Source organism: Neophocaena asiaeorientalis, unplaced genomic scaffold, assembly GCF_003031525.2.
Source record: "Neophocaena asiaeorientalis asiaeorientalis breed wild unplaced genomic scaffold, Neophocaena_asiaeorientalis_V1.1 scaffold308, whole genome shotgun sequence".
In the NCBI taxonomy this organism is placed as follows: domain Eukaryota; kingdom Metazoa; phylum Chordata; class Mammalia; order Artiodactyla; family Phocoenidae; genus Neophocaena; species Neophocaena asiaeorientalis.
The window spans coordinates 3,016,577-3,040,821 of NW_020172768.1; the positions used below are offsets into that span (position 1 = coordinate 3,016,577).

Here is a 24,245-nt window from a genome sequence, read left to right on the forward strand (position 1 = left end):
TGCACTCCGACTTTCCCCCCGCATTAATTCTAATCTAATTTGATCGTGACATTCCTCGGTAAAGAGCAGCCTCCCTCTAACAAGCCAGGCTCTTCCCCTCGACCCCCGCAATTGTGTTCCTAATCAGCCAGTGTATCAGGAAAGCCTCGCCGCTAATTCTCACTATGCCCAGTCCTACCTTATGTGGCAGGTAAGGGATGGCAGCAAGAGGTAATCATAATCAGATCTAATTAGTAATTATAACAGTTCCTGACTAGAAATTGTTTTCAGTTAAATATTCCCAGGGAGGTGCTAATAGCCCCCGGGGCTGCTGAGAGCCACAGACACAGGGGAAGGGGCTTGTGAGGAGTGGGCGACCTCACATCCGTGGTTTTCATCCTCTGAGCTTCCATTGAGTAAAGAGACTCAGAGGAACTCGTGGCTCAGAGGCCAGGAGGTGGGTGGACCCATGGGGACAGAGCCCGACTGGCATCCGGGTCACCTGGCACCTGTGGTGGCACTTTTCCTCACACATCGGAGACCGAGGTCTCTCACCCCACAGGGCTGCCCTCAGCAGCAAATGCCAATTAGTAAGTGGCTCAGGAGCCCGAGGCATGGAAACTTCTGGATCATTAAAGAAACTGTACATGGCTTAGGCATCACGGGATATTTACTGTTAAAATCATAGTTGAATTGAATGGATTGAAAGGCTTTCAAAGGAGTTCCCTGGCTAACGAACATCGAGGGGGGTGACTCTCACCCCCACTTCGGTACCCCCTCTCTGGGCACTTCTTTCTTTTTTGTCTCTAGTGACGGCTTTGGCAAAGTCTTGGCTGTCCTACCTTCTGTTGACCAGGATCTAAGCAGCCAGTGCCTCCCTGCCAGATCCATGCCCCATACACCATGTGGTTCTCTTCCTTGGGGCCATGAAATTCGGTGATGAACTTCCTCAAGCGCCTGCGATGGCTCCCCGCTTAAGATTATTTCTTTTAAACATCACTCTTTCTAGTTTCCCAGTCTCAGCAGATGTTCTCAAGTTGGCATGTCTTTTTATTTATTTATTTATTTGTCTATGGCCACACCACGTGGCCTGCGGGATCTCACTTCCCCGACCAGGGACTGAGCCTGCGTCCTCGGCAGTGAAAGTGCGGTGTCCTAACCACTGGACCACCAGGGAATTCCCTGATTATTTTTAAATAATCTACCAAGTAATTTAAATAATTAGTCTACTAAAATTCTACTCATTCTTCCAAGGGAGAGTTCAATAGTCACTTCCTCACAAAGGCCTCCCAGACTTTCTCAGTTGAAACGAACTTTCTCCGTATTTTGTTTACACACGCAAACACTTCTTTCCTTCTGCTGTGTATGATTGCTAGATCGCTTGTATGTTTTCTCTTTCCCATGGTGATAAACTCCTTGAGGGCATAGACGATGTTTTATACCTCCCCTTTGCATCTACGTGATGCTTTCACACATAGTAGGAATTTAATAAAGACTTGGTGAGTAAAGCAGTGAGTGAATTAATGAGAAGCTTCCACTCACTGGCTGCATTATGACATCGATGCAAATGGTGATGGGAAGCTGACCTCTACGCCCCCAGGTCCAAGTCTTTGAACCTGTGTCTGCTGTTGGATGCTGTGGGGTTTTGGGGGCAGGATTAGGTGGCCTTTGGCCGGGAACGCCTGAATCCTGTTTAAACGAGCCTTCCCAGAGCCCCCATGTGGCTATTGGGCACTTGAAGTGGGTCTAGTGCCACTGAGGAGCTGTAGTTTTAGTTAATTTTAATTAATTGGAAATTAAAAATAAATAGCCACTTGTGGCTGGTGGTGGCCATATTGGACAGCAAGATCTAGAGGCTCCACTGGGAGTCCTCAGAGACCCATCGTCCAGGGCAGCACGAAAGGCCTGGAACCAAAGCCCATTTGGTATCAAACGAGGTTGCTCACAAGTTGTTCTGGTGGCTCACATTCATTCAATTGAAAATGGGATCGATTTTTAATGCATTCTTACTTTTTCGGTGCTGATGTGGGTATGATGTTGGTGATAACTCTGTTAACTGGAATGCAAGCTTAACCGGGGAAGAGCCTCTCCTTGGCCATGTTGAGGAGCATGAGTCATTTTGCTAAGTTCACTGCCTGCGGAGCAGACCCCGCTCCAGCGCATCCTGGGTCCTATTTCTGAGCCCCACCCTATACGGGGCATTTCCATACCAGGCAGTGAGGGGCAAAGAGAGTTCAGCTCCAAGCTCTGGGCTCTTTACAAGAGATCCTCTGCTAGCAGGGAAGGAATAGGCTTCTACTCTTCTAGGCCAAGCTGATTGAATTGTCCAAACTCTTCTCACACTTGAAATCTCACCTAAAACGGGTCCAACCCTGCCCTTGGTGACTCCCCTGGCACGACTGGGTGCGGCTGGCCTTCTGCCTTGCTTCCTCTCCTTTCCCGTTCCTGTTTCTCCTTTAACCTTCGATTCTCCCTGTGAGCTCCCTGAAGGCAGGTCTGGGATTGGCAGGATCAGGGGCGGCAGATTCAGTGCAGGTAACGGCATGCTGGGAGCGCCCCAGGTGGGCGGGGGCTGGCAGCTGCACCGCCCCAAAGGGAGCAGCCATCCCACATGTTGCCAAGCAGGCGAATGGGCCTGATGTTGCCAGGTCTTTGCAAGAAAAGACAGGATCTGTATTTTTAATACATAACCCTTCAGAACCTGAAATGTTGGCGATGAATTTAAGAAACTCTGAAGATGCTTTGGGAGCCAACCAGATGCGGCTGTGTGCTGGATCTGGCCTGCCAGCTGCCACTCTGAGCCTGGGCTCAGCGAGTCTTAGGGTCCCTCCCCACTGTGATATCTCTCATTCTTTGGCCTACGCCATGCCGCCTCACACAGAGGAGGCATCTGACACATCTTGCTGGACAGAGTTCCAGACTCCTCACGTGTGCGAGGCCCAGGGGCACTGTCCTGGGAATGCTGCCCACAGCACCCAGCCCACTCCCTGAGGCAAGATAAGATGTGGCAGCTCCTCTGTCCGGTGGCCATTAGAAGAATCCATCCCCTCTGGTAGGGCACACCTCGGAGGGAAAGCGATTCAATTAAGCACCGTTCACAGTGGCGAGTGCTAACATCCTCCCTCCAGAGAACCATCTCCTGCTATGGATTTTTAGGACCAGGGGCTGGAAAATCACTCTCCTTTTTTTTTTCCTTTTGGTGCTGTATCTCTGGTCAGTAAATAAGTGGGAAATAAAGGATTCACAAGAAAATAGAATGCAGTCAGAAGGTAAATTGTGAGCTTAAAAGCCCCTAAGAGTCTGGCACAGACTTGGAAATGTTTCCTGGTTTGACACGCTCGTCTGTAAGCCCAGCTTTCTGCGCTCCGATTTGCATCTCGGAAACGTAATCTTGAAAAGTGATTTCCCTCGGCTGCATTTCATTGGTGTAGAAACTGAACAGACTGTTGTATTACAGTAATAACATCAAAAATGAACCTCCCTTCGCCTTAATTATTTTTCTGTCTTTCCAATGGAACCCTTTTAATAAGATTTATAGGTGGTGGGTGAGTGGCTCAGATAATGGGCCAAGCTGATTTCCCCTCATTGGGTGTCACAGGTATAAAAACATGAACTAAAAGCATCACAGCACTTAAGTAATAATAATGTCAACAATTCACCTGCCTCCCCCTTAATTCTTCTTCTCTCTCACTCTTGCCATCTGAACCCATTCAGGTAAGATTCCTGCACAGATAAAAACCAAGGGCTCTCATTCTCTTAGGCAGATAAGCTGCTGCTTTTCTGCGATTCTGTGTGGAAAGGGAGCTGGGAGTGGCAGAAAGGCTTTCTCTCATATCTTCCTGGGGGGCGGTTTCTGAGCCTGCGGATCCTGGACGGACCAATGGCTGTGGGCAAGGAGGGCAGGTGACTGTGAAGGCAGACGTGGGCACTGGGAAGTGCACCCTGGCCTGGGAGGCAGGCGGGCACCAGGAGCTGGGCGCAGAGAAGGGGCCGTTTCTGCACTCCTGCTCTCTCCCATAGGTGCCCCTAGGCAGGAGTGAATGGGTCTCATTGGACTGGTGGGGAGAGGTTCTGATTACACATACCACTAGGTAAACTCCCGAGGTGGTGGGCAAGGCAGCTGGGATAGCCCTAGCTTTACTGCTAGTTTGCTGAGTGGCCTTGGGGAAATAACCCAACCGCTCTGAGCCATAGTTTCCTAAAAATGAAGATCTTGGTCTAGATTAGCCATTCTTAAATTTTGGGGAGCTCCTTTTGACTGACTCCTTTGAACATGTGAAACCTCTCCCTGGAGATGCACATCTTCATTCAGGAATTTGCATCCAGTTGTAGAAGGATAAAAGACTTCACTCCCAAATCCTTGGCATCGCCCCTGGTTCCTGCTGTTCTCTTCTACTGCGGTCCACTGCTTCCACTGCTACCATCCTGGTCCGAGTCCCCTCATCTCTCATCTGTATCACTGCAAGAGTCTCTCACAGGTCTCCTTCCCTGGTCCTCTTACAGTCTGGTCTCAATCCAGCAGCCAGGGTGGGGCTTTTAAAATGTAAGTCAGATCATGTCGTTCTTCTCTTTAGAATCCTTCAATGACTCTGCTTTTTCACTTCAAGTAGAGATTTCCCCCCAAGGTTCACAGCTAAATTCTTCACCTCTCAAGTCTGTTCAGAAGCCACCTTCTACAGAGAAAATCTGAATAGAACTATGTCAAGTAAAAAGATTGAATTAACAATGAAAAATCTTCCCACAGAGAAAACCCCAGGCCCAGACAACTTCACTGGTGAATTCTACCAAATATTTAAAGAATAAATATTATCAATCCTTCACAAAATCTTCCAGAAAGTAGAGGAGGAAGGAACACTTCTTGACTCATTCTAGAAGTCCACTGTTACTCTGATACTAAAGCCAGACAAAGACATCACAAAAGAACTACGGACCATCGTCCATTGTGAATATAGATCAAAGCCCTTGACCCAAAATTAGCAAACTGAATGCAGCAACATAAAAAAGATTATACACCATGACCAAATGGGATTTTCCCCAGGAATTCAAGGTTGGTTCGACATTTGAAAATCAATTAATATAATCCATATTAATAGAATAAAGAACAAAAACCACATGACCATCTCAACTGATACAGTGAAAGCATTTCACAAAACCCAATACCATTCATGGTAAAAGCTCTTAACAAGGTAAGAACAGATGGAAACTTCCTCAACCTGATAAAGGGCATCTATGAAAAAAGTAGAGCTAACATTATACTTTATGGTGAAAGACTGCATGCTTTCTTCTAAGACTGGGAGTAAAGCCAGGATGTCTGCTCTCACCACTTCTATTCAACTTTGTACTGGAAGTTCTAGCCAGTCCAATAATTTAAAAAAGGCATCAGATTGGAAAAGAAAAAGTAAATCTATTTTTATTCTTAGACAAAATGATACTGCCTGCAGAAAATCTTAAGAAATTCACAAAAATTATTAAAACCTAAAAAATGAGTCCAGCAAGGTTACAGGATCCAAGATCCGTATACAAAAATCAATCACGTTTCTATATATTGGCAATGAAAAATCTGAAAGTAAAATTAAGAAAACAATTCCATTCAGAATAGCATCAAAAAGAATAAAATACTTAGGAATACATTTACCAGAAGAAATATAAGACATACACTGGAAACCATAAAATGTTGCTGGGAAAAACTAGAGAACTAATTAGATGGAGACGTAGTCTATGTTCATGGATTGGAAGACTCAGTATTGTTAAGGTGACAATTTTCCTCAAATTGGTCTGTAGCTTTAGCACAATTTCCATAAAAATTCCAGCAACCGTTTTGCAGAAATTGACAAGTTGATCCTAAAACTTATGTGGAAATACAAGGAACTCAAAATAGCTAATATCATTTTTCAAAAGAACAAAATTGGAGGACCTTCCTTTCCTGGGTTCAAAATTTAATATAAAGCTATTAGTAATTAAGACAGTGTGGGACTCACATAAGAATAGACATGTAGATCGATGTATCATAATTGAGACTTGAGAAATAAACCCTTACTTTTTGGTCAATTGATTTTTTTAAAAAAATTTCTTAATATTTTATTTATTTATTTATTTACTTATTTTTGGCTGCATCGGGTCCTTGTTGCTGTGCGCCGGCTTTCTCTAGTTGCGGCGAGCAGGGGCTACTCTTTGCTGTGGTGCACAGGCTTCTCACTGCAGTGGCTTCTCTTGTTGCGGAGCGCGGGCTCTAGGCACGCGGGCTCCAGTAACTGTGGCATGTGGGCTCAGTAGTTGTGGCGCACGGGCTTAGTTGCTCTGTGGCATGTGGGATCTTCCGGGATCAGGGCTCGAACCCCTGTTCCCTGCATTGGCAGGCGGATTCTTAACCACCGCACCACCAGGGAAGTCCCGGTCAGTTGATTTTTGACAAAGGCAATTTGGTGGGGGAAAGCGTAGTGTTTTTCAACAAACAATGCTGGAACAACTGGATAGCTCTATGCAAAAATGATGAATTTAGTTCCTTACCTCACAAATTACCTAGAAATTAACTTAAAATGAATCATAGACTGGATGTAAGAGCTAAAACTGTAAAACTTGTAAAGAAAATATAGCAGTAAATTTTGTGACCTGGGGTTAGACAGAGTTCTTAGACAGAATATCAAAAGCACCATCCATAAAAGAAAAAAAATACTAAATTGGGCTTAACATTAAAAGCTTTTGTGCTTCAAAAGATACCATTAAGAAGATGAAGGAACAAGCCACAAACTGAGAGAAAATATTCACAAATTATATATCTGATAAAGGACTTGTATCCAGAGTGTGTAAAGAACTCTTACAACACAATAATAATAAGACAGCAAAAGATTTGTATAAACACAGCAAAGAAAATTAAAAATGGATAATTATCAGATCCAAAGATGCTTAACACATGAGTCATTCGGCGAATGCAAATTAAAAGCATAGTGGAACACCACTTTGACCCACTAGATGGGTTATAACAGAAAAGCCAAACAACACCCGGTGTTGATAAGGTTGTAGAAAAACTGGAACTCTCATACACTGCTGGTGGGAACAGAGTAAAATGATGCAGTCACTTTGGAAACTTTGAAAGCCCTCAACCTCAAATTAGCAAACTGAATGCAGCGACATAAATAAAGATTATACACCATGACCCAATGGGATTTTCCCCAGGAATTCAAGGTTGGTGCCACTTTGGCACTTTTTAGAAAAAGTTAATTATAAACTTTCCACACGGCCTAGCTAGTCCACTTCCTAGGAATCTACCCATGAAAACTGAAAACACGTACATACACTTGGACTTGTATGTGAGTGCTCACAAGCAGCACGATTCGTAACAGCCTCAAACTGGAAACAATCCAAATGTCCATCATGTGATGAAGGAATAAACAAAATGTGTCAGACCATACAATGGGATACTAAAAAGAAAGGAACTATGGACACTTGCTACAACACAGATGAATCTCAAAAACATGATGCTAACTGAAGGAGCCGGACACAAAGGCCACATATTTTGAGTCTATTTATATGAAATATCCAGAAAAGGCAAACCTATGAAGACACAAAACTGATCAGTGGTTGCTGGGTCTGGAGGTGGGAGCAGAGATGGACAAGGGATCGTCCTAGGAAATGGCCTAACACTGGATTACGGTGACGGTTGCATAACTCTATCTACTAAAAATCACTGAGTTGTGCACTTAAAATGGGTGGATTTAATTGTATATAAATTATACCTCAATAAAGCTCTTAAAAAATAAAGGGGAAGATAAAAAAGGACGCTTCCTCTGGGAAGTCTACCCTGAGTGCTCAACCTGCTCTTTTCCCCAGGAAACCCCACTCCTTATACTCTGCTCTACATTTTTTGATAGCACTTACCACCTTCTAATAAACGATAACATTTTCTTCTTGTATTTATTTTTGATTGATGAACTTTTTGCTAGAATAGAAGTTCCACGGAGTCAGGAGATTTTAGTCTGTTTTGATTACTGATGTATATTCCCCATGCCTAGGACAGTGCCAGGTGTGCAGAAGGTACACAGATGTATGTTGAAAAACGTAATGAGGGAAGAAGGCTTGATTGGCAGGTTCCTTCTGAAACGGAGAAGGACCCTGTGGTCCTTCCCCACCATGTCCTCCGCCTGCCCTTTGTCTGTAGATAAACTTTAGCCCAAGAAGAAGAAGTTTAATCAGAGAAGTGAGAAAATGCGGAAGCAAAGGGAAACAGCCAAACAGGACAAAATAATAATAGTTTAGTCACTAAGCAAAGTTAAGGACCTTTAGTTCCTCCTCAAAGGCTATAGATAATGTTCTGAGACATATTCTGTGAGGTGTCTGGTCGATACTGAAACCTCCACCAGGTGGAAGAAGTTAACTGCATGGTGACCGGACTGTAGCCATGACATAAGCTGCCACAATTCTGAGAACTGGCCTCAAAGAAATGGGAACAAACCGACCCTGGAACTGAAGACTAATTGCGCTTAAGACAGTCAAGATGACACTGACCAGATGACCGCATGACCACTTTCAAGGTGAGTGTCAGAGCTGACTGTGCTGTTTCTACATGTTGCCCCCTCCCTCTGCCTATAAATGCTGGAAACTCCCCTTTAGAAGCTCTTGCCCACTGATTGACAGGGGGGAGTCGACCTTTGGACAAGAGTCTGCCCTCTCCCCCAGTTGCCGGCCTCTGGAATAGAGCAAACTTTCCTTTCCACCAGTCTTGCCTCTTGAGTATTAGCTTTCGAACAGCGAGCAGCTAGACACCGCTTTTGGTAACACTTATAGCTCTAATATTCTCTAATCAAGGTTTGGTTTTGGGGGAGCTTCTCTTGGTCCTTAGTAGAACTGTTGCCCAGGTCAAGTTGGTATTTGAGGCTGGGGCTGGAGGAGGGACAGGGCAGTCCCAGGTGACCCTTGCTCAAAGCCCGCCATTCTCAGTCTTGCAGAGTCAGAAAGGACTAGTTTTCTCTTCCCAGGCATCGTGCAGCCTCCAGTTTATTTCTTTTTTTTGACCTCAGTCGACCCATCTGCAAAACAAGTTTTCCTGATCACCTTATTGAACGTGTGTCTTTCTCTGTGTGTAGACAGAGGGGAAGCGAGTAGAGGGCGTGTTTGCGGCCAGAGCATGGCCAGCTCTTCTGGGAGGATGGCTGTGGGACCACTAACCCGCTCCCCTGTTTCTTCCCTTCCACCCAGGAGGCTGCAGTGGTGTTCCTGGCACTGGGTGATTTCTCAGCTGCTGACACCTTTCCTGACATATTTACATATGGAAAGTTCTCCCTTCCTACAAACATTTACAAACACCTTGACGGACTTGAGAAAATGTGAAACTCTTTTGGAAGCCAGCCTTCGTGGGCTGTAGGGCTCAGCTATTGATTTTTGTGAGACAGAGGCAGCTGTGTGGGCTTCTGGGTGCCTACGAACCTCCCACTTAGGCAAACCTCCTCCACAGGCACAGAATAATTTAGAGGCCCAGGGCGACAGGGAAAGAAGCAGCGAGCAGTCCCCTGATGATGAGACTTATTGGGATGGAAAATGGATGCTGCGGGTCCAGGGGCCCTGGCTCCCATGGCACATCTGGAGAACAGGGCTGCCGGGACAGGTTTTCTGGAGCCTGTTGTTGTGCAGGCTCCCTCTCTGCCTCTGGGGGCCTGGGCAGCGAGAGGGCTCAGACAGGGCTCCTGGAGCTCCCTGGGGCTGGAAGGAGACTTGTGGTCCTAAGGGGAGGAGTCAGGCAGCAGTAACTGTGAACAGAGTTTTGGGAAAGGGGCGGGGCATGACAGCAGAAAGAGCAAGGGTTTTCGAGCCAGAAAGACCCGAGTTCAGGTTCTAGCTCTTTTTCTTTGTTGTAGTGTGACCCGGGGCAAGTGAATGGGCCTCTTGGGTGTCATCTGGAAAAGGAGACCTCAGGCCTGCCTGCCAGAGATGGTGAGAATTTTAAAAAAGGTCCCTGTGTGGATGACCGAGCGGGTGAAGATTGCCGAAATGTTCCTCTCTAGCTGGATCTACAACAGAGAGCTCATCCCAATACAGCGGCAAAATAACAAAGCTCTGGCCGTTCCCAGTCCCAAGGTGGCTCTGGGCATCTCCTTCCTCTGCAGAAAACTGCCTGCAGGGAGAGACTGGCTCCCGGCTTCTGCTGGCCGGCATCGCATCCTGTCACTGTGGGCTCCTCTGCTGGCCCGGGATGCGGGTTCTCTTGGCAGCGCCCCCGTGAGTCTGCCTTGGGTCGTGTGACCTCACCTCTAACCTCCCTTGCCCATTGGCTGCTGGGGGAAGGCTTCCACTTAGTGGCATTTTCTTTCTCATTTCATGCTGTAATGGAGATTCATTGCTAGTCTTAAATCCATAATTGGCCATGAAACCCCGGGCCTGGGCTGAGGTCGGAGAGGAGAAAAGGTGGCTCTTCTTACCCTTACCCTCTTCCACCCCAGCCTCTCGGGCTTTCCCCAGGGCTGGCCTCGGGCAGAGTCCTGGGGGTGACACCCATACTGCCCCACAGGTTGGAGCCAGGAGAAGGCCCTTCGCTCCTGGGGGACTGGCTGGGTTCGCCCCTCTCAGTCGGCTGTGACTCTTCCCTCTGCTTCGTTCCTCATTAGGGGGAATCAGGGGGGAAGTGGGCCTCCTGCTGAGGGTGTCATGCTTCGCCTACTCCATTCTTTTCTGGGCCTGACAAGGAGCGGGGTCACCGAGATTTGTCTATTTCCCCACAGTTACTATTGTCTTGATTGAGGGTTCTTGTGTCTTTTCACCTGGAGGCACTGATGAATCTGCCAAGGTCTGAACTGTGTGTGTGTGTGTGTGTGTGTGTGTGTGTGTGTGTGTGTGTGTGTACGCGCGTACACCAGTGCATTTGTCCTTGATGCACGGTGTCATTGTGTGTCTGGATGCATAAACAGGGAGCCTGGTAAACGGCCAGTGGCCAGCTGGACTTCCTGACCGAAGACCCAGGGGGGCACCCGGAGACAGGTGGGCTCTTGCTTGTGCTTTTTCAGGTGGGAGGGATGTTGGAGGCCACGCCCAGGCCAGAGGAGGCAGCCCTGTGATGGCAGAACTGGTGAGGGCCTCCTCAAGGCAGCTGCATTCCGAAAGTTACAGGGAAGTGACTGGAATTTCATGCGTAGCCATGGAGCGGGTGGTTCCATGCTAAAGGGCTGACACCAGAGGATCAAGGTCCTGACTTTCGCAAATCTCCATGGTCTGAGCCCACGCTCCCCTTTGCTGAGCGTTGGAGCTTGTTCAGCGTCTCCCAGGGTCATGCTTGGTTACAGCAGCTGAAGGACATATTATCCTTGCTCCAGTGTATTTGTTTTTTTGACCTCAGTCAAAAAAATGTCATTGTTCCCTGAGTCCTTCTTCCCTTGCTCACCAGAAGAGCAAGGGAAGAAGGACTCAGGGAACAATGATCCCTAAACCATGACGGAATGAGGGAGAAGCACAAACTGTGGAGTGGATCTGCATGCCATCCTTCCAGCTCCTGCTTTTCCCAAGGAAGAGGAAAGTGGGTCCCGAGAGGTTAAGCAGCGTGGTCCCAGGTCTCACGGCTGCTCCGTGGCAGGACTGGGGCAACGATGCTCGTTTCCTGACTTCCGGGCCAGAGCCCTTGTCTGGCTTGGACCTGGAGAAATGGCGGTGCCCTGGACATGGTGGAGGCACCCTCAGGACTGCAGGGCTGCCCTGGACAGCCTAAGTCACTTAATGATGGTGGGGGACTTGAGGGGAGGGTCAGCAGAACTAGAAATGGAGTGGTGGCGGGCCAGGAGCAGGGGGCTGAGAGACTTGCATACAGCAGACCCGGGGCTCCTGCAAACCTCCCTGCCTTCCCTCGTGCTGCTGTTGAAAGCAAGAGATGCTGGAACAGGGAGGGGAGGGGCTGGCCCTGGGGTGGTCGTGTGGGTGCTTTGAGCGGTGAGCACTTCCCAAGGTCGTGTCGGGCATCTGGGCCACCTCGGCAAGGCCACTTACTTGGACCACTTAGCTCTCCTATCATTGGCTGAGTCTGTTCCAACTGCCCTTGGTGATGGCGGTGGGGTGAGGTGGGGGATGTTCATCCTTGTATCAGGTCTCCTCCTTCTTGGGGAGGCCCTTGCCTACCCCCTGCCACCTACATTCAGGCCAGGAGGGGAAGTGCTGAGCTCGCCTCCATCCCTGATGGATCCCCATCCCCTCTGGAGCCTTGGGAGTCGCCCAGCATCTGTGAGTCTCCTTCTACCCCGCACTTGCCACCATGATGGATGGGCCCTGGCTAGGGAGCAGCGGCCTCTCCTGACATCCTACTGAGGCTGACATGAAGAACAGGGAGATGGGGGTGGGCAGAGAGGCCATTCCTCTCCACACAACATGGCCGATTAGAGGAACAGGGAGACTGTCGGTGGTGCGGTGGGGACGGTGTGAGCTCACAGCAGGAGGGAGGGTCCATCGTGACGCAGCTCCGAAGTCAATGCACCTCCACCCAATGGCTACAGGGAGCTCCAGGAATATCCTCCATCTCCCCCGATCCCCCATCAACAATGGCTATGGGCAGCCACGCGGGGGCCATATGGCATTGAACCCAAGTGTGGACCTCAGAGACCAGCACCCCACCCTCAGGGAGCTTATAATATAATTTGGAAGAGAGGGACCATTTGTCAGCTCCAGGTAACTCAGTGACTCCAAGCCACGCCCACCACGTAAGCTACGCGAGCAGGTGGGCACAGAGTTAAACCAAGAAATCAAAGAGGGGCGGGCACTGACCAAAAAGAGGGGGAGGGGTGGAATCCGCTTCTGGCCCAGGGGACCTTGGGGGTGGCCTGGGTCCCTGAGAGGGCAGAGGAGCAGGAAGGGAGAGGAAAAAGCCGGCGGCAGGGGCAGGTGTGCATGGGGTGAGGTGCACAGCGGCTCAGGCACATCTCCTGTCTGGAAATCTGGGAGATAAGGATGCTTTTTTTTTTGTTATTCTCTCCCATCTCTGGCTTGTTTGCTGCCCCAATTTGCGGGTGATCGCAGGGTAATGAATGTGGCAGGAAACAGGCACACAGCAGAAATGTGACACGGCACCTAAGACCAGGCTGGGCCCCAGGAAAAGCAGGCTTAATGAGGAGATAAGGAAATCAATTCTGCTTGTCTTCCCGGGCATGCGAGCTGTGAGAGGCCTGCAGGATTCGTGGATTTCTGCCTTTGTATTGGATGGAAAAGCTTCTCTAGAAAACGGAACCTGATCCCCCAGGAAGGAGGAGTTGCTTGTTGGTGTCTCTTAACGTTGCAGGAATAATAGTAACAACAACAACGAGAGGGATGATAACAACAGCCAACACGTGCATGCCTTGCTGCATACCAGGCACTGTTGTGAGAAATGCCTTACATGTATTATTTTATGAAATCTTCTCTATACCGCTAAGGGGGCAGGTACAACGATTCCCCCATTTTACACACGAGGAAACTGAGGCACAGAGTGGCTGAATAACTGTCCAAGGTCACGCCACAGGTTTCAAGTGCAGGCAAGCTGGCTATCGGAGTCTGGGCTCTTAACCATGAAGCCGTGTTGCTTCTGTAAACACAGCACAGCACAACACAACTCTCCCATGTATCGAGGGCGTACTGTCTGCCAGGTACGGTTCTTTGTGTAATCCCCCTAGTCAGCCCCACCCCTATCACTACAGTCCCCCGATGGACACTTACTGAACCCCTGGTATGTGTCTGAGCTGTGCTGGCGTGAGGGCTGCTCACTGCCTCCTAGACACTCAGTGGGGGAGACAGACGTGTGAACAGTGACTTTCAATGTAATGTGCCGAGCGTTGTGATTGAGGTGGGGATGGACGGCTAAGGAGTGCAGAGCGGGATGGCCGGGCCACATGGGGTTCAGGGAGGGCTTCCTGGAGGAGGTGGTATCTAAGATGAATCCTGTTAGGTGAGCAAGAGTTAGCTAAGGGAAGAAAGGTGGGAAGTGCACTCTAGGCAGAAGCACATGTAAGTGGAGGAGAGGAGTGTGGTGAGTGGAGGCCGCTGTGAGCTGGTCATTATCCTGGAGCAGGGGCTGGAGAGCAAGCCGATGGGAGGCCTCAGAGGGCCTGCGTGCCACGGAGGGAGCTTGGGCTTTGTTCTGTGGAGATGCTTCCTCACCCGTGAAGAGCCACTCAGACTATCCCCTACTGAAAGTGTGACCGGGTGGCTTTCTCACCACCAACTTCTGGAAGAATGAATTTAGAAGCCAGGGCTCTTGGGCTCTGTTTCAGCTCTGCCTTCCCTTGCTGCAGGACCTGAGTTATGTACCATCTCTCTCTGCGCCCATCTACCCAGAAGGTTAGGGGATTGGGAATTGGGGGATGCTGCCAGCAGTGTGGACTTAGAGACCTTGCCCTGCAGCTCCCCTGCTGAAAGAGTTGCAGACAGCACTTGTGGCTTTGAAAAATGCACAAAGTGAAGACACATTTGGACCTTATTCGTTTGCCCCAAAGTATTTGGGGTTTGACATCATTTTAAAGATGGCTTCTTCATTTAAACTGACTTACTCTCCATCAGAGTTAAATAATTCATGTTGATTTAGGAAGCTTTCTTTCTTTTTTTTTTTTTAGATTCCATGTATACGTGTTAGCATACGGTATTTATTTTTCTCTTTCTGACTTACTTCACTCTGTATGACAGACTCTAGGTCCATGCACCTCACTACAAATAACCCAATTTCATTTCTTTTTATGGCTGAGTAATATTCCATTGTATATATGTGCCACATCTTCTTTATCCATTCATCTGTCGATGGACACTTAGGTTGTAAGAAGCTTTATTTCTAATGGGAGCCACAAGACAGCTGAGTTAATATTAGAACGGACCAGGAAGAAGAGGGAAATAGGATAGGAATACTGGGAAAATCCCCTTTTTAATAATTAATCTGACATCCACTATCCTTCCCCCCCCCACTTCCAATCCCCCTCACTCTGCTCTGCTTTCTCATTTTCATAGCACTTGTTACCATCTGATATCCTACACAGCTACACAATGTACTTGCTTAATGTTTATTACGTATCGACTGTCTCTCTCTCTCTGCTAGAACACGAGCTCCACCGGGGCAGGGGTGCTTTTCTCTCTCATTTACTAATGAATCTCGAGTGCGTGGCACATAATATGTGTCGATCAAATCCTTGGTTCTCGTGTCTTCCTGCTCTGGGTCCCCCAAATCCCTGCCTTCCGGGTTTTCAGGAAGTTAGAAGGATCACATCATGCAATATCGCCCTTACAGCTCTGGCCCTGGAACCGTTGTGGTATTTTTCAACTCAGGGGTTCCGGCAGGTGGGAGAAGCAGCAGCGTGCATGGGTGTGTAACTTGAAAGTGCATGCCACTTAGTGGCATGTGTGTTAGTTTCATGCTTGCAACAATTCTCGGAGATTGGTGTTTTTATTATCCCCATTTTATAGATGAAGAACCAGAAACTCCAACCATTCATTCAATCACTCATTCGTTCATTCACTCATTCCTTAAAAATCCCCAACGTTACTGAGTATCTACCCTGTACTAAGTACTGGTTATAGAGTTGAACCAGAGGCCCAGAGGGAACTCGGAGGACCTTGCCCAAGGTCACACAGTGAGTAAGCGGCAGGCAGGTATTCTGGTTCTCGACGCAGCCTCTACCCCTTGCACCACAGCTCTGCACACACGCTGGGGGTCCTGGGCAGCGTCCCTGCAGAGCTGGCTGGGTGTGCATGGAGGCTGGATGTGGAGGTGGGCTCTGGGGCTAAGGTGTACAGCCAGAATCCCAGCGCTGGGCAGGACTTTGAAAGGTCCTTTCTATAGCCTCAAAGTGGGATGTTGCCTAAAATACCCTCATCAGTTACTGTCTATGACTCAGGCACCACATGAATTCGGGTTCCAGTGGGGGATTTTCCTAAAATAGCTGGTAGAGCAAGTTGGGCTCCTTGTTGTAGAAGTCGTTGCTTTCTGGGAGCTGGATGGTTCTTCATAGTAATAGGTCATCTTAGTTATCACCACCTTTATTTTACAGATGAGGACACTGGGACCCAGAGAGGCTGAGTAACAAGGTCACACAGCTGGTTAATGGCAGGACCATGACTGCTGCCTCCAAGCCTGTGGCTCTGCCCCTGACATCACGATTCCAGAGGTGTTCTGTGGGGTGGAAGGGCACCCAGTCCTTGCCTCGCTCAACTTCACAGGGTCTGCCCCTTCCCCTTTTGCCTCTCTGTCCCCTGGCTCCTTCCCTCTGTCTCCCTGAGGTAGCAAATGCTCAGCCCACAGTTGCTCCTTGCCTGATTGCATCTGAGAGCTGGGAACACAAGGCTAATTAATGTGTCTGTGACTCTCGGCTTGGCGGCCGGCCCGGGTCCCCGTGCCCTCCCTGGAGCAAGGCAGCCTCTGAGCTGGGCCCTCTGGCTCCTCTAAGCAGGCTACCGGCAGTTGCATATTTTAACAGTGTACATCTGTTGGCTACATAATCTCTCGTATTTGCCCTTCTCACTTGGTGCTTTGATGGAAGACCCCTGGGGGTCTCCCTCTGTTCCAGCCAAAGTGTTTGCTTTGCAATTTTGCTGGAATACCATCCGATTCTGCTCTTACAACTTCTGCAGGTTCTAATCAGGCTCTTACTTTATTTAATTAAACATCTATCTCAGGCCAAATACGGACTAAATTAAGAAAGCTCTCTCATTCCTGGAACATAGGGAAAGCAGCGCCCCCCTTGGGGATATGGCTGGGACATTTTTTCCAGGCTGAGATGTCACGGCCAAGCAGATGGGATCTTGGCTGGGAAGCTGGCTGCCCAGGGTAGAAACAGCCCTCTCTCTGCTGGGACAGGAGAAGCCCTGTCTATCCACCGCCATGAATAGACCAGGCTCCCTTTCCAGAAGGCTGGGTCAGCTTCTGCCTGTAGGGCCTCCCTCCAGGGCAGTAGGTGGGGCTGTATACCATGGAGAAACTCAGCTAGAGTCCTGCAGGGCCAGGCCAGGGCTGGGACCCACAGGACTACTCAGGGGTAGGGACTTAGGGTAGCCTTGAGGAGTCAGGGGGGAATGTAGCAGAGCCTGGGGAAGCTTGAGGAGTGGTTTTTGTGGAGACCTTACGAAAGGCTGATGGACAAATGCCAGCTCAGTCTCCCTTTCTGGCCTCAGGAATTCTACCCAGGCCATCCTGCTAGGGTCTCCTGGAAACTCTGCCTCCCCCCTCTTCAACTGATCTCCAGACTTGTGAAACATTTCCCACCCCAAACCGCCAGAAGCCTGTGCCAGGTCAGGCCTCTGGAGAGGGAGACGGGGGAGTGAATGCCTTTTAGATGTGACCCAAGACAAAATTAAGTCTGTTCAGATCAGAACCAGAGGCCCTGCTCTCAGAAGCCTGGCTCTTAACCGGCCAGACAAAGGCAATCCTCAGGGCATTTAGGGATGTGGAGACCGGGCAGAGAGCACCCTTTGCTTCTCTGAGCCTCAGACCATCATTTGGGGGCCACAATCCCCATCCCACAGGCTGGCATCGGAACAGGCGAGGTAACATAAGTGGTTTGGAGTTGGAAAATCTGGGGTCTATTTTGAGGGATAATTAAGCTGTGTGACCTCCCATGAGAGCCTTTGCCTCTCTGAGCCTCAACTTCCTTATCTGTAAAACATTTGGGATAATGTAGACTTTGTCACCTAACTGAGATAGTAGAGAGGAAAGGAGGCTGTGACTGGCTGGGTATGACCAGGTTGAAGCTCTGATACCAGGATGTGAACTTAAGAACCAGAGGAGTCCCCATCTGTTTTCCGTCCTGCGTGAAATCAGGAGTGGGCGCTGCTCAGGTTCCTCTCATTTTAGCATCTCTGGGACCCTCTAGAAGGGGCACAAGGGAAGGGGTGGTGCTAAATAACCTCTGGAGATGAAGATCCTACAATTCCACTTAGCAAATCTATATGGCCTTTTGCAATCCTTAAGGATCAGAAAATATATTAGGCACTAAATCCTCCTCTCTCCTCCCTCAATCCCCACAGCGATTACAGACCGGGTCCCATTTTAGCCACATCTCAGGAGAGATGAAGGTGGCAGCCTCTCCCTCTAACACAGGAGGCCCACTTCCTGGTCAATCCCAGACTTGCTGACCCTCCAGAGCAGGTTTATTTTTCTCATTCCTTCCATCGCAGGTGGGGGGAAACTGAGAGGTGGGAGGGGGTTTCTGAGGTTGGCCCCCAGTTCCTCCTTCCCGTCTCAAGAAGCCAAGCTCTGAGCTGGGTGAGTGGTCCTCCAGGGTCAGTCTGCTGCTGTGCTTGAGACAGTCTACCCCGTGTGCTGGCCGTGTAGATCTGAAGATAACCTGACACCCTCGTAAATATTTCATCTCTGAGCAGCCAGCGGCAAGGAGGCAGCGCCCCAGCTGCCGACCCTGTTGTCAAACTTCACAGCAGCTGCAGGAGGCGGGGGTGGGAGGGACTTCCCTCTTCTGGCTGCCTGTGTGCCATCCCCCATGCGTGTCCTTTGCTTCTCTGAGCTTCAGACCCTCCCCCGGGGGCCACAGTCCCCGTCCCGCAGGCTGGCGTCGGAACAGGCGCGGTAACATAAGTGGAGGTGCTGAGAGGCCTGCTGTGCAGCGCTATGCAAACGTGAGCTATTATTACTTATGTGCCGGCGTGGTTCCCAGAGGGCCTGCCTCCTGGCTAACACCTGGCCGGAGGAGGCAGTTGACAGGGGCTGAACTCTAAACTGGGACGACGCAGCTGGAGAGGTAGATGAGCCCGTTCCCTGGTCTCAGGCAGGCGTGCCCGAGTCAAGGAGTGGGGACCTCTTCAGGAGGATGTCCCAGGGATGCTGGGCTCCTGGGAAGCCAAGATGGAGAACGACCAAGGGGTAAAGGTGTGATTTAGCATAAGAACCTGAAATGACCCTTCCTGGGGATGACGTAGGCAGCCCGGTCCCCCACCGGACAGCCAGGATTCCCAGGGAGCAGCAAAGGTGGGAAGGAGCAGGGTCGGGGTGGTCCCCATGGATGCTGAAATCATGGAGAGAACTGAGCTCCATGCTGAGTCTGACAGGGGAGGGTTTTAGATGGGGCTTTGTCAGCACCAGGGGAGGGCAATTCAGAAAGAAGGGACTCGAGGATGTGTCCCCTTCTTCTCTGGATCTCCGTCACCGAGCACAGGACCTCACATGGATCACGTGTGCAGAACATGCTTCCTGATTCAATAAATAAGCACCCAGGAGCCCTTTTTAACTCCCTAAGTGGCAGTCAAACATGCTGGGGTTGGGCAAAGTCAGAGGTCAGCTGGTGCTGGCCTTCTGATGTCCAGGGCAGGAACTTTCATTTTCCCCCTTTGGGTGGGGAGGGACTGACACAGTGGGGCAGCGTGGTCAGAGCCCTGTAGGACAATGCCGGGGGGCTTTGTCCAGTGGGGAGGCCCCTCCAGTCTGGCCCCTGGCTTGTGGAGCCGAGCCCAGGGTGCTTCCCATAGCATCGTCAGCCCAGCGTGCGGACGGTTCTTACCTAGGACGGTGAGGCGTGCGGGGCGGGACCGGATGGCGGCCTGGATGGCCTGGCACTCGTACACAGCATCGTCTTGCAGCTCTGCCCGCAGGATCTTCAGGTGATGTTCCCCTGACAGGTGGTTCCCTACCACCAGGTACTGTGGGTAACCTGTGGAGACGGCAGGCATATCAGCATATCAGGAGGGCTGGGGCGGGGGCGGAGAGCCGGGCATGACAGACAGGCACAGCAGGGGACGGGGGGGACACCCGAGCCGGGGCTGGTCCTAGGGCCTGGCAGAGCAGGAGGTGACTGCATAGGGCCCTGACCTCAGTATAAGGAGCACAAAAGAGAGTTTCCCCAGGGGGCTGGGGCAGCGTGTGTGTGTGTGTGTGTGTGTGTGTGTGTGTGTGTGTGTGTGTGTGTGTGTATAAAAGGATACTGTAGGTTTTAAGTTTAGGAATGTTGGGGAAGCTATTATTGAGTGGGAAGGAGACAGCAGAGATAGGGGTGCTAAATGTGGACAGACACAGTGGGCTGTCACCCTGGAAAGCCGCGCACTGGGCACTGTGGTTTGCAAAGCAGGCATGCAACCTCCTAATAAGCAGACACACAGAGAGACAGAGAGACTCAGGCTGAGATGTGCAAACCGAGAAGACAGAGTCAGAAGGAGAGAGAAGAAGAAAAAAAAACTTGGAAAAGGATCAGGAGTCACTTTGGGGAAAACTTTAGTTTCAGGATGGACAGGAAGTAGAGACCGAGGCCCACACACCAGTTCCCAGGAAACTCTGGTCGCTTGGAACTGTAAGTGGCTCTTTTCTGGTCATTCCTACTACGACCCCCTGAACCCCAGGGCCTGATTAAACACTTAGGAGGTGCTCGGGATACTTAGAAATTTGGGGCCTCTTACACCATGGGCAATGAATAACAGATAAATAAAAGCTTGAGAATGATAAATCATTAAGCAGCTTTCCTGATGCTCTGTGGGTTGCATATAAATGCCAACACGAGTCGTGGCTGCCGGGACGGGCAGAGCCTCTCTCTCTCGGGTCTTGGACCCTCGACCTCCTTAGTTTCTCCCAGCAGGACCTGTTTTCCATCAGTCCTCTTCCCAGAGCTCTGCTTTCCCCCCACCAGTGCCTTACAGGGTCCTTCCTCCCCTCAGAGGCCCATCCAGCCTCCAGCAGCCCCAAACTGCTCCTCTTTCTGAAGGGCTTTCGCTAGGGCAGAGTGAGTTCTCAGAAACGTGCCATAGGAGGACGGAATTGGGCACATTCGGCCTTTTTTTTTTTTTTGGCGGTACGTGGGCCCCTCGCTGTTGTGGCCTCACCTGTTGCAGAGCACAGTCTCTGGACGTGCAGGCTCAGCGACCATGGCTCACGGGCCCAGCCGCTCCACAGCATTTGGGATCCTCCCGGACCGGGGCACGAACCCTTGTCCCCTGCATTGGCAGGCGGACTCTCAACCAGGGCGCCACCAGGGAAGCCCACATTTGGCCTTTTAAAGAGAAGACTAGTGCTCAAGAGACAGAAGCAGAGACAGAGGGATGTGCCATAGCTCTCTTCAAATATTTCCAAGTCTCTTAGTGGGGGTTAGATGTGTTCATGTAGCTCCCAAGGACGGCATTAGGACCAAGGGTCAGGATGAACATGGGGAAATACTTTAGACTATTGTTAACAATTTACTGGTGTCCAACAAAGATCTGGGCTGCCAGAGGTGGTAGTGAGGTCCCTGTCACTGGCTGTATTCAAGCATACATGGGATGGTTGCCTGTAAGGAACACTGCAGAGGAGATTTCTACCCTGGATGAAGTGTTGGTGCTCTTAGGCCCCTTTTACCCCCCCATAACCTAAGGGTCTTCCAGAGGTGGGGCAGGGCTCCCTGGGGGTGGGCTGTTAAGCAGCACCCATTTCTGGTCAGTGGAGGTAGCTGTGATCCTCCACCAGACTCCCCAGTATGCTTTTGAGGTGCATCCTGTGCTAGCATTGTCCCCACCATGCCATCAAGTGGTCTTGCCCTTCCACAGCTGTTCAGGCCTGGCTGGAGATGCTACAAGGCCAGCAGCTGTACCCACAAGAGCCCGGCCGCCCCCCTGCCCGCCCTGCCTGCCCTCTGCTGGGCTTTGGGAAGGAGCCCGGGTAAGTTAAGCTGGCTCTCCCTGGGGCCGGGTGAGGGGCTGGAAGTGGGTCCTCCTAGTCCAGCTCTCAGCGTGCTGCGGCTGTCCTCAACGTAGCTGGCTCACTGCCCCAGGCCCTCCAGCCCAGCCTCTGGATCCCACTGTCCTGTGATTAGCCCCTGGTCTCCTGCAGGCGTCTTGGCCGGAGCTTGTGTTTTTGTTGACTTGCAAGCTGTCAACAGCAGGCTTCCGCTCTCATAAGCTGCTGAAAACATCAGTGATGGGTTTGTTTGTATTTGCATAATTAGGCAGCGAGCCGTGATGCTATCCCAAAGACTGGCAGTATCTTCGCAAAGCACAGGCCCAGAAGCACAGATTCTGAGGGAGTTCTAGCTCCTTCCACAGCATCAATACTCTCTCTTGCTACTCCCAGGGGAGGCAAAGTTATTGGAAGTCTGGGTTCTACAGACAAATTGCCTGGGTTCCAATGTCAGCTCTGTCACTGCCTAGCTCTGTTGTCTTGGGTAAGTTACTTTAACTCCTTTGCCTTTCCATTTCCTTGTCAGTAAAGTAGGGACGGTGCTAGTACCTCACAGAGCTATGGTGAAGATCAGATAGGATAATCTAGGTAAAGTACCTGGCATTCAGTAAGTAGTCTATAAATGCTAGTTTAAATGAACATAACAATGACATAGGGTAGCCAGAGAGGTCCCTGTTTTGAGGAGGGTCTAAGGGCTTTTGGGGTTAGGAGCCAGGGTCCCATGCATTGGGATTGGGTGTTTGTTTGAATCAATTTCTTTCTCAGCTGTGATTTTATTTACCTGCCAAATAAAGGGGAAAAGCCTTCTTTTTCTACCCGTGGATGATTGTAGATTTATGAGATAATGTCTGAGAAATATTTGAGCCTCTTAGAAGAAAAATGTTCCATCAGTATGAGGGAGTGTATTTATAAATCACTTCCTTCGACTGTTTTTTTCCAGCTTTGGTGACCAGAAAGATAGTAAGGTCTTCAGTTAAGGCATCATTTCTGGTAGGCTGGATGGGGCTACACATTTAAAATAGAAGCGGGCAGAGCTGTGGCAGGCTGAAACCCCATAACACGGGCCCCAGTTCCCCCACAGTGTTAGGTGCTCGGCAAGTACTTCCTGAACTGAATTGAGATCTATTACACTCACTTTCTTATCAGGCAAGCAAACAGTGTTTACTGAGCATACATTTGTCATTATTGTCATGCTATTTTGGGACAAGGGATCAAATACAGAGAAAACACGTTACCAAGAGTTTGAGTTTATTGGCTCTGCAAGGAGAGGGCTGACCTTCTTTCTGTCAATGGAGTCAAGTTGGAGAGGAAACGGATCCCAGTTCATCAGATCCCATTGCCCTCCAGCACTTAGCAGGACCCACTGCCGGATCCCGGAAAGCCATTCATGGAAGTGGATGCCAGAGGGTCAGTTATCCATGCAGCGATGACCCCTCTATGAACCATCCATGGTGACCTGGGGCTTCCTCTTCACCGACCCAACAAGACCCCAGTCCCTGATGGAATCCGAAAGCCACTGACCGGGAACCCAGAGAGCTTCCTTAACCAGCAGCAGTGCTGGGCCAGCTCAGAGCCTCGTGGAGCGTGAAGGACTCGGTTTGGGGAGATCGTGTTACTCCCCCAGTTCCTCTGCGGTAAGGGGGTTCAGAGTCCCTGAAACTGGCTGGTTCCCACAATACTTAGATTTTATAGCAGCACAGTATATTTTGGAGATGTGATCGTGTATTTTATCCATGCTCAGCTGGGCGGCAGCACTCAAACCCCGTGATACTATTGACCGTCGCTATAATGTTTCAATACACATTTTTGGCAAGACATAACTCACATTTTAAAGTATTAGCTTCCCAGCCGTCACGTTCCCGAGTGCACTTCGATTTTTATTTTCCTGCAGCCGAACACCACGAGAGAGGCCAAGCCGCTCCTCAGTTGAACACATATTCTTCTCTCCTTCTCCACCCCCAGACACGCCCCAACCACAGGGATGCCCACATTCCTCGTTCTGCATTTTACAGTTTATGCTAAGTTAGCAAAGAGCCACACGGCTACCCTCCTCAGGGGAGAAGAATAGTGGCTGATGGGCGAGTGACCAGGAGGATGATTTCATTCTTTTTTCTCCCGGAGGAGAGGATGGATTGGAAAAACGTCTGTGTGGGCTTAAGGGTTGACATTTACAATAGTTAACAGGTGATGGGGCGTGGGCACCAATCAGACAGCACAGACGTCAGCCATCAACAGCCATGGGAGCCCACCAGCGCATCTTTGCTGAATACCAGCCTGCGTGGTGGGCTGAACGAGGCTTGGAATTTATTTTAAACACTGGTTTTCTTTTCTCCCCATCGCATGGTGACCCCTAAACTCAACCAGGTTTCTTCGCGTTTTCAATCTACTTGGCTCCCTTTAATGGTTGGAAGGAGGCAAGAACAACACTTAACTTGTGATTAAGTGGGGAACACATGTCGGACCAGGAGAAGGAACACTTACTTCTGGAAAGCTGACCTCATGTGAGTCAAGTTTGACTTTGCAATGGACCCTCCAGGGCAACACTGTGTTAGTTTAGGACGGACCGCCCGAATTGAGGGTTTACTCATAATTCATCACCAGGAGTCAGAGGGGCCCTCAAAGTCCCATGCATCCTGGACCCAGGGCCTGCCTCGCCTGCCTCTGCCTGTGGGATCTGCAATGAAAGCTGAGATTTGATCCCCAAATG

The 24,245-nt window shown here is 50.0% G+C and overlaps 1 protein-coding gene across 1 annotated transcript in view; it reads right to left on the reverse strand.

Moving 5' to 3' along the window:
* The window catches only part of KIRREL3 (kirre like nephrin family adhesion molecule 3), a 119,382-nt gene that overhangs the window by 64,491 nt on the left and 30,646 nt on the right, over window positions 1-24,245 (reverse strand). Inside the window, exons 4-5 of the mRNA XM_024740765.1 lie at window positions 22,200-22,217; window positions 19,404-19,553 (exon numbers count right to left, since the gene is read on the reverse strand). Of these exons, the coding sequence (XP_024596533.1) occupies window positions 19,404-19,553; window positions 22,200-22,217 (168 nt within the window). The remainder of the gene's footprint in view (window positions 1-19,403; window positions 19,554-22,199; window positions 22,218-24,245) is intronic.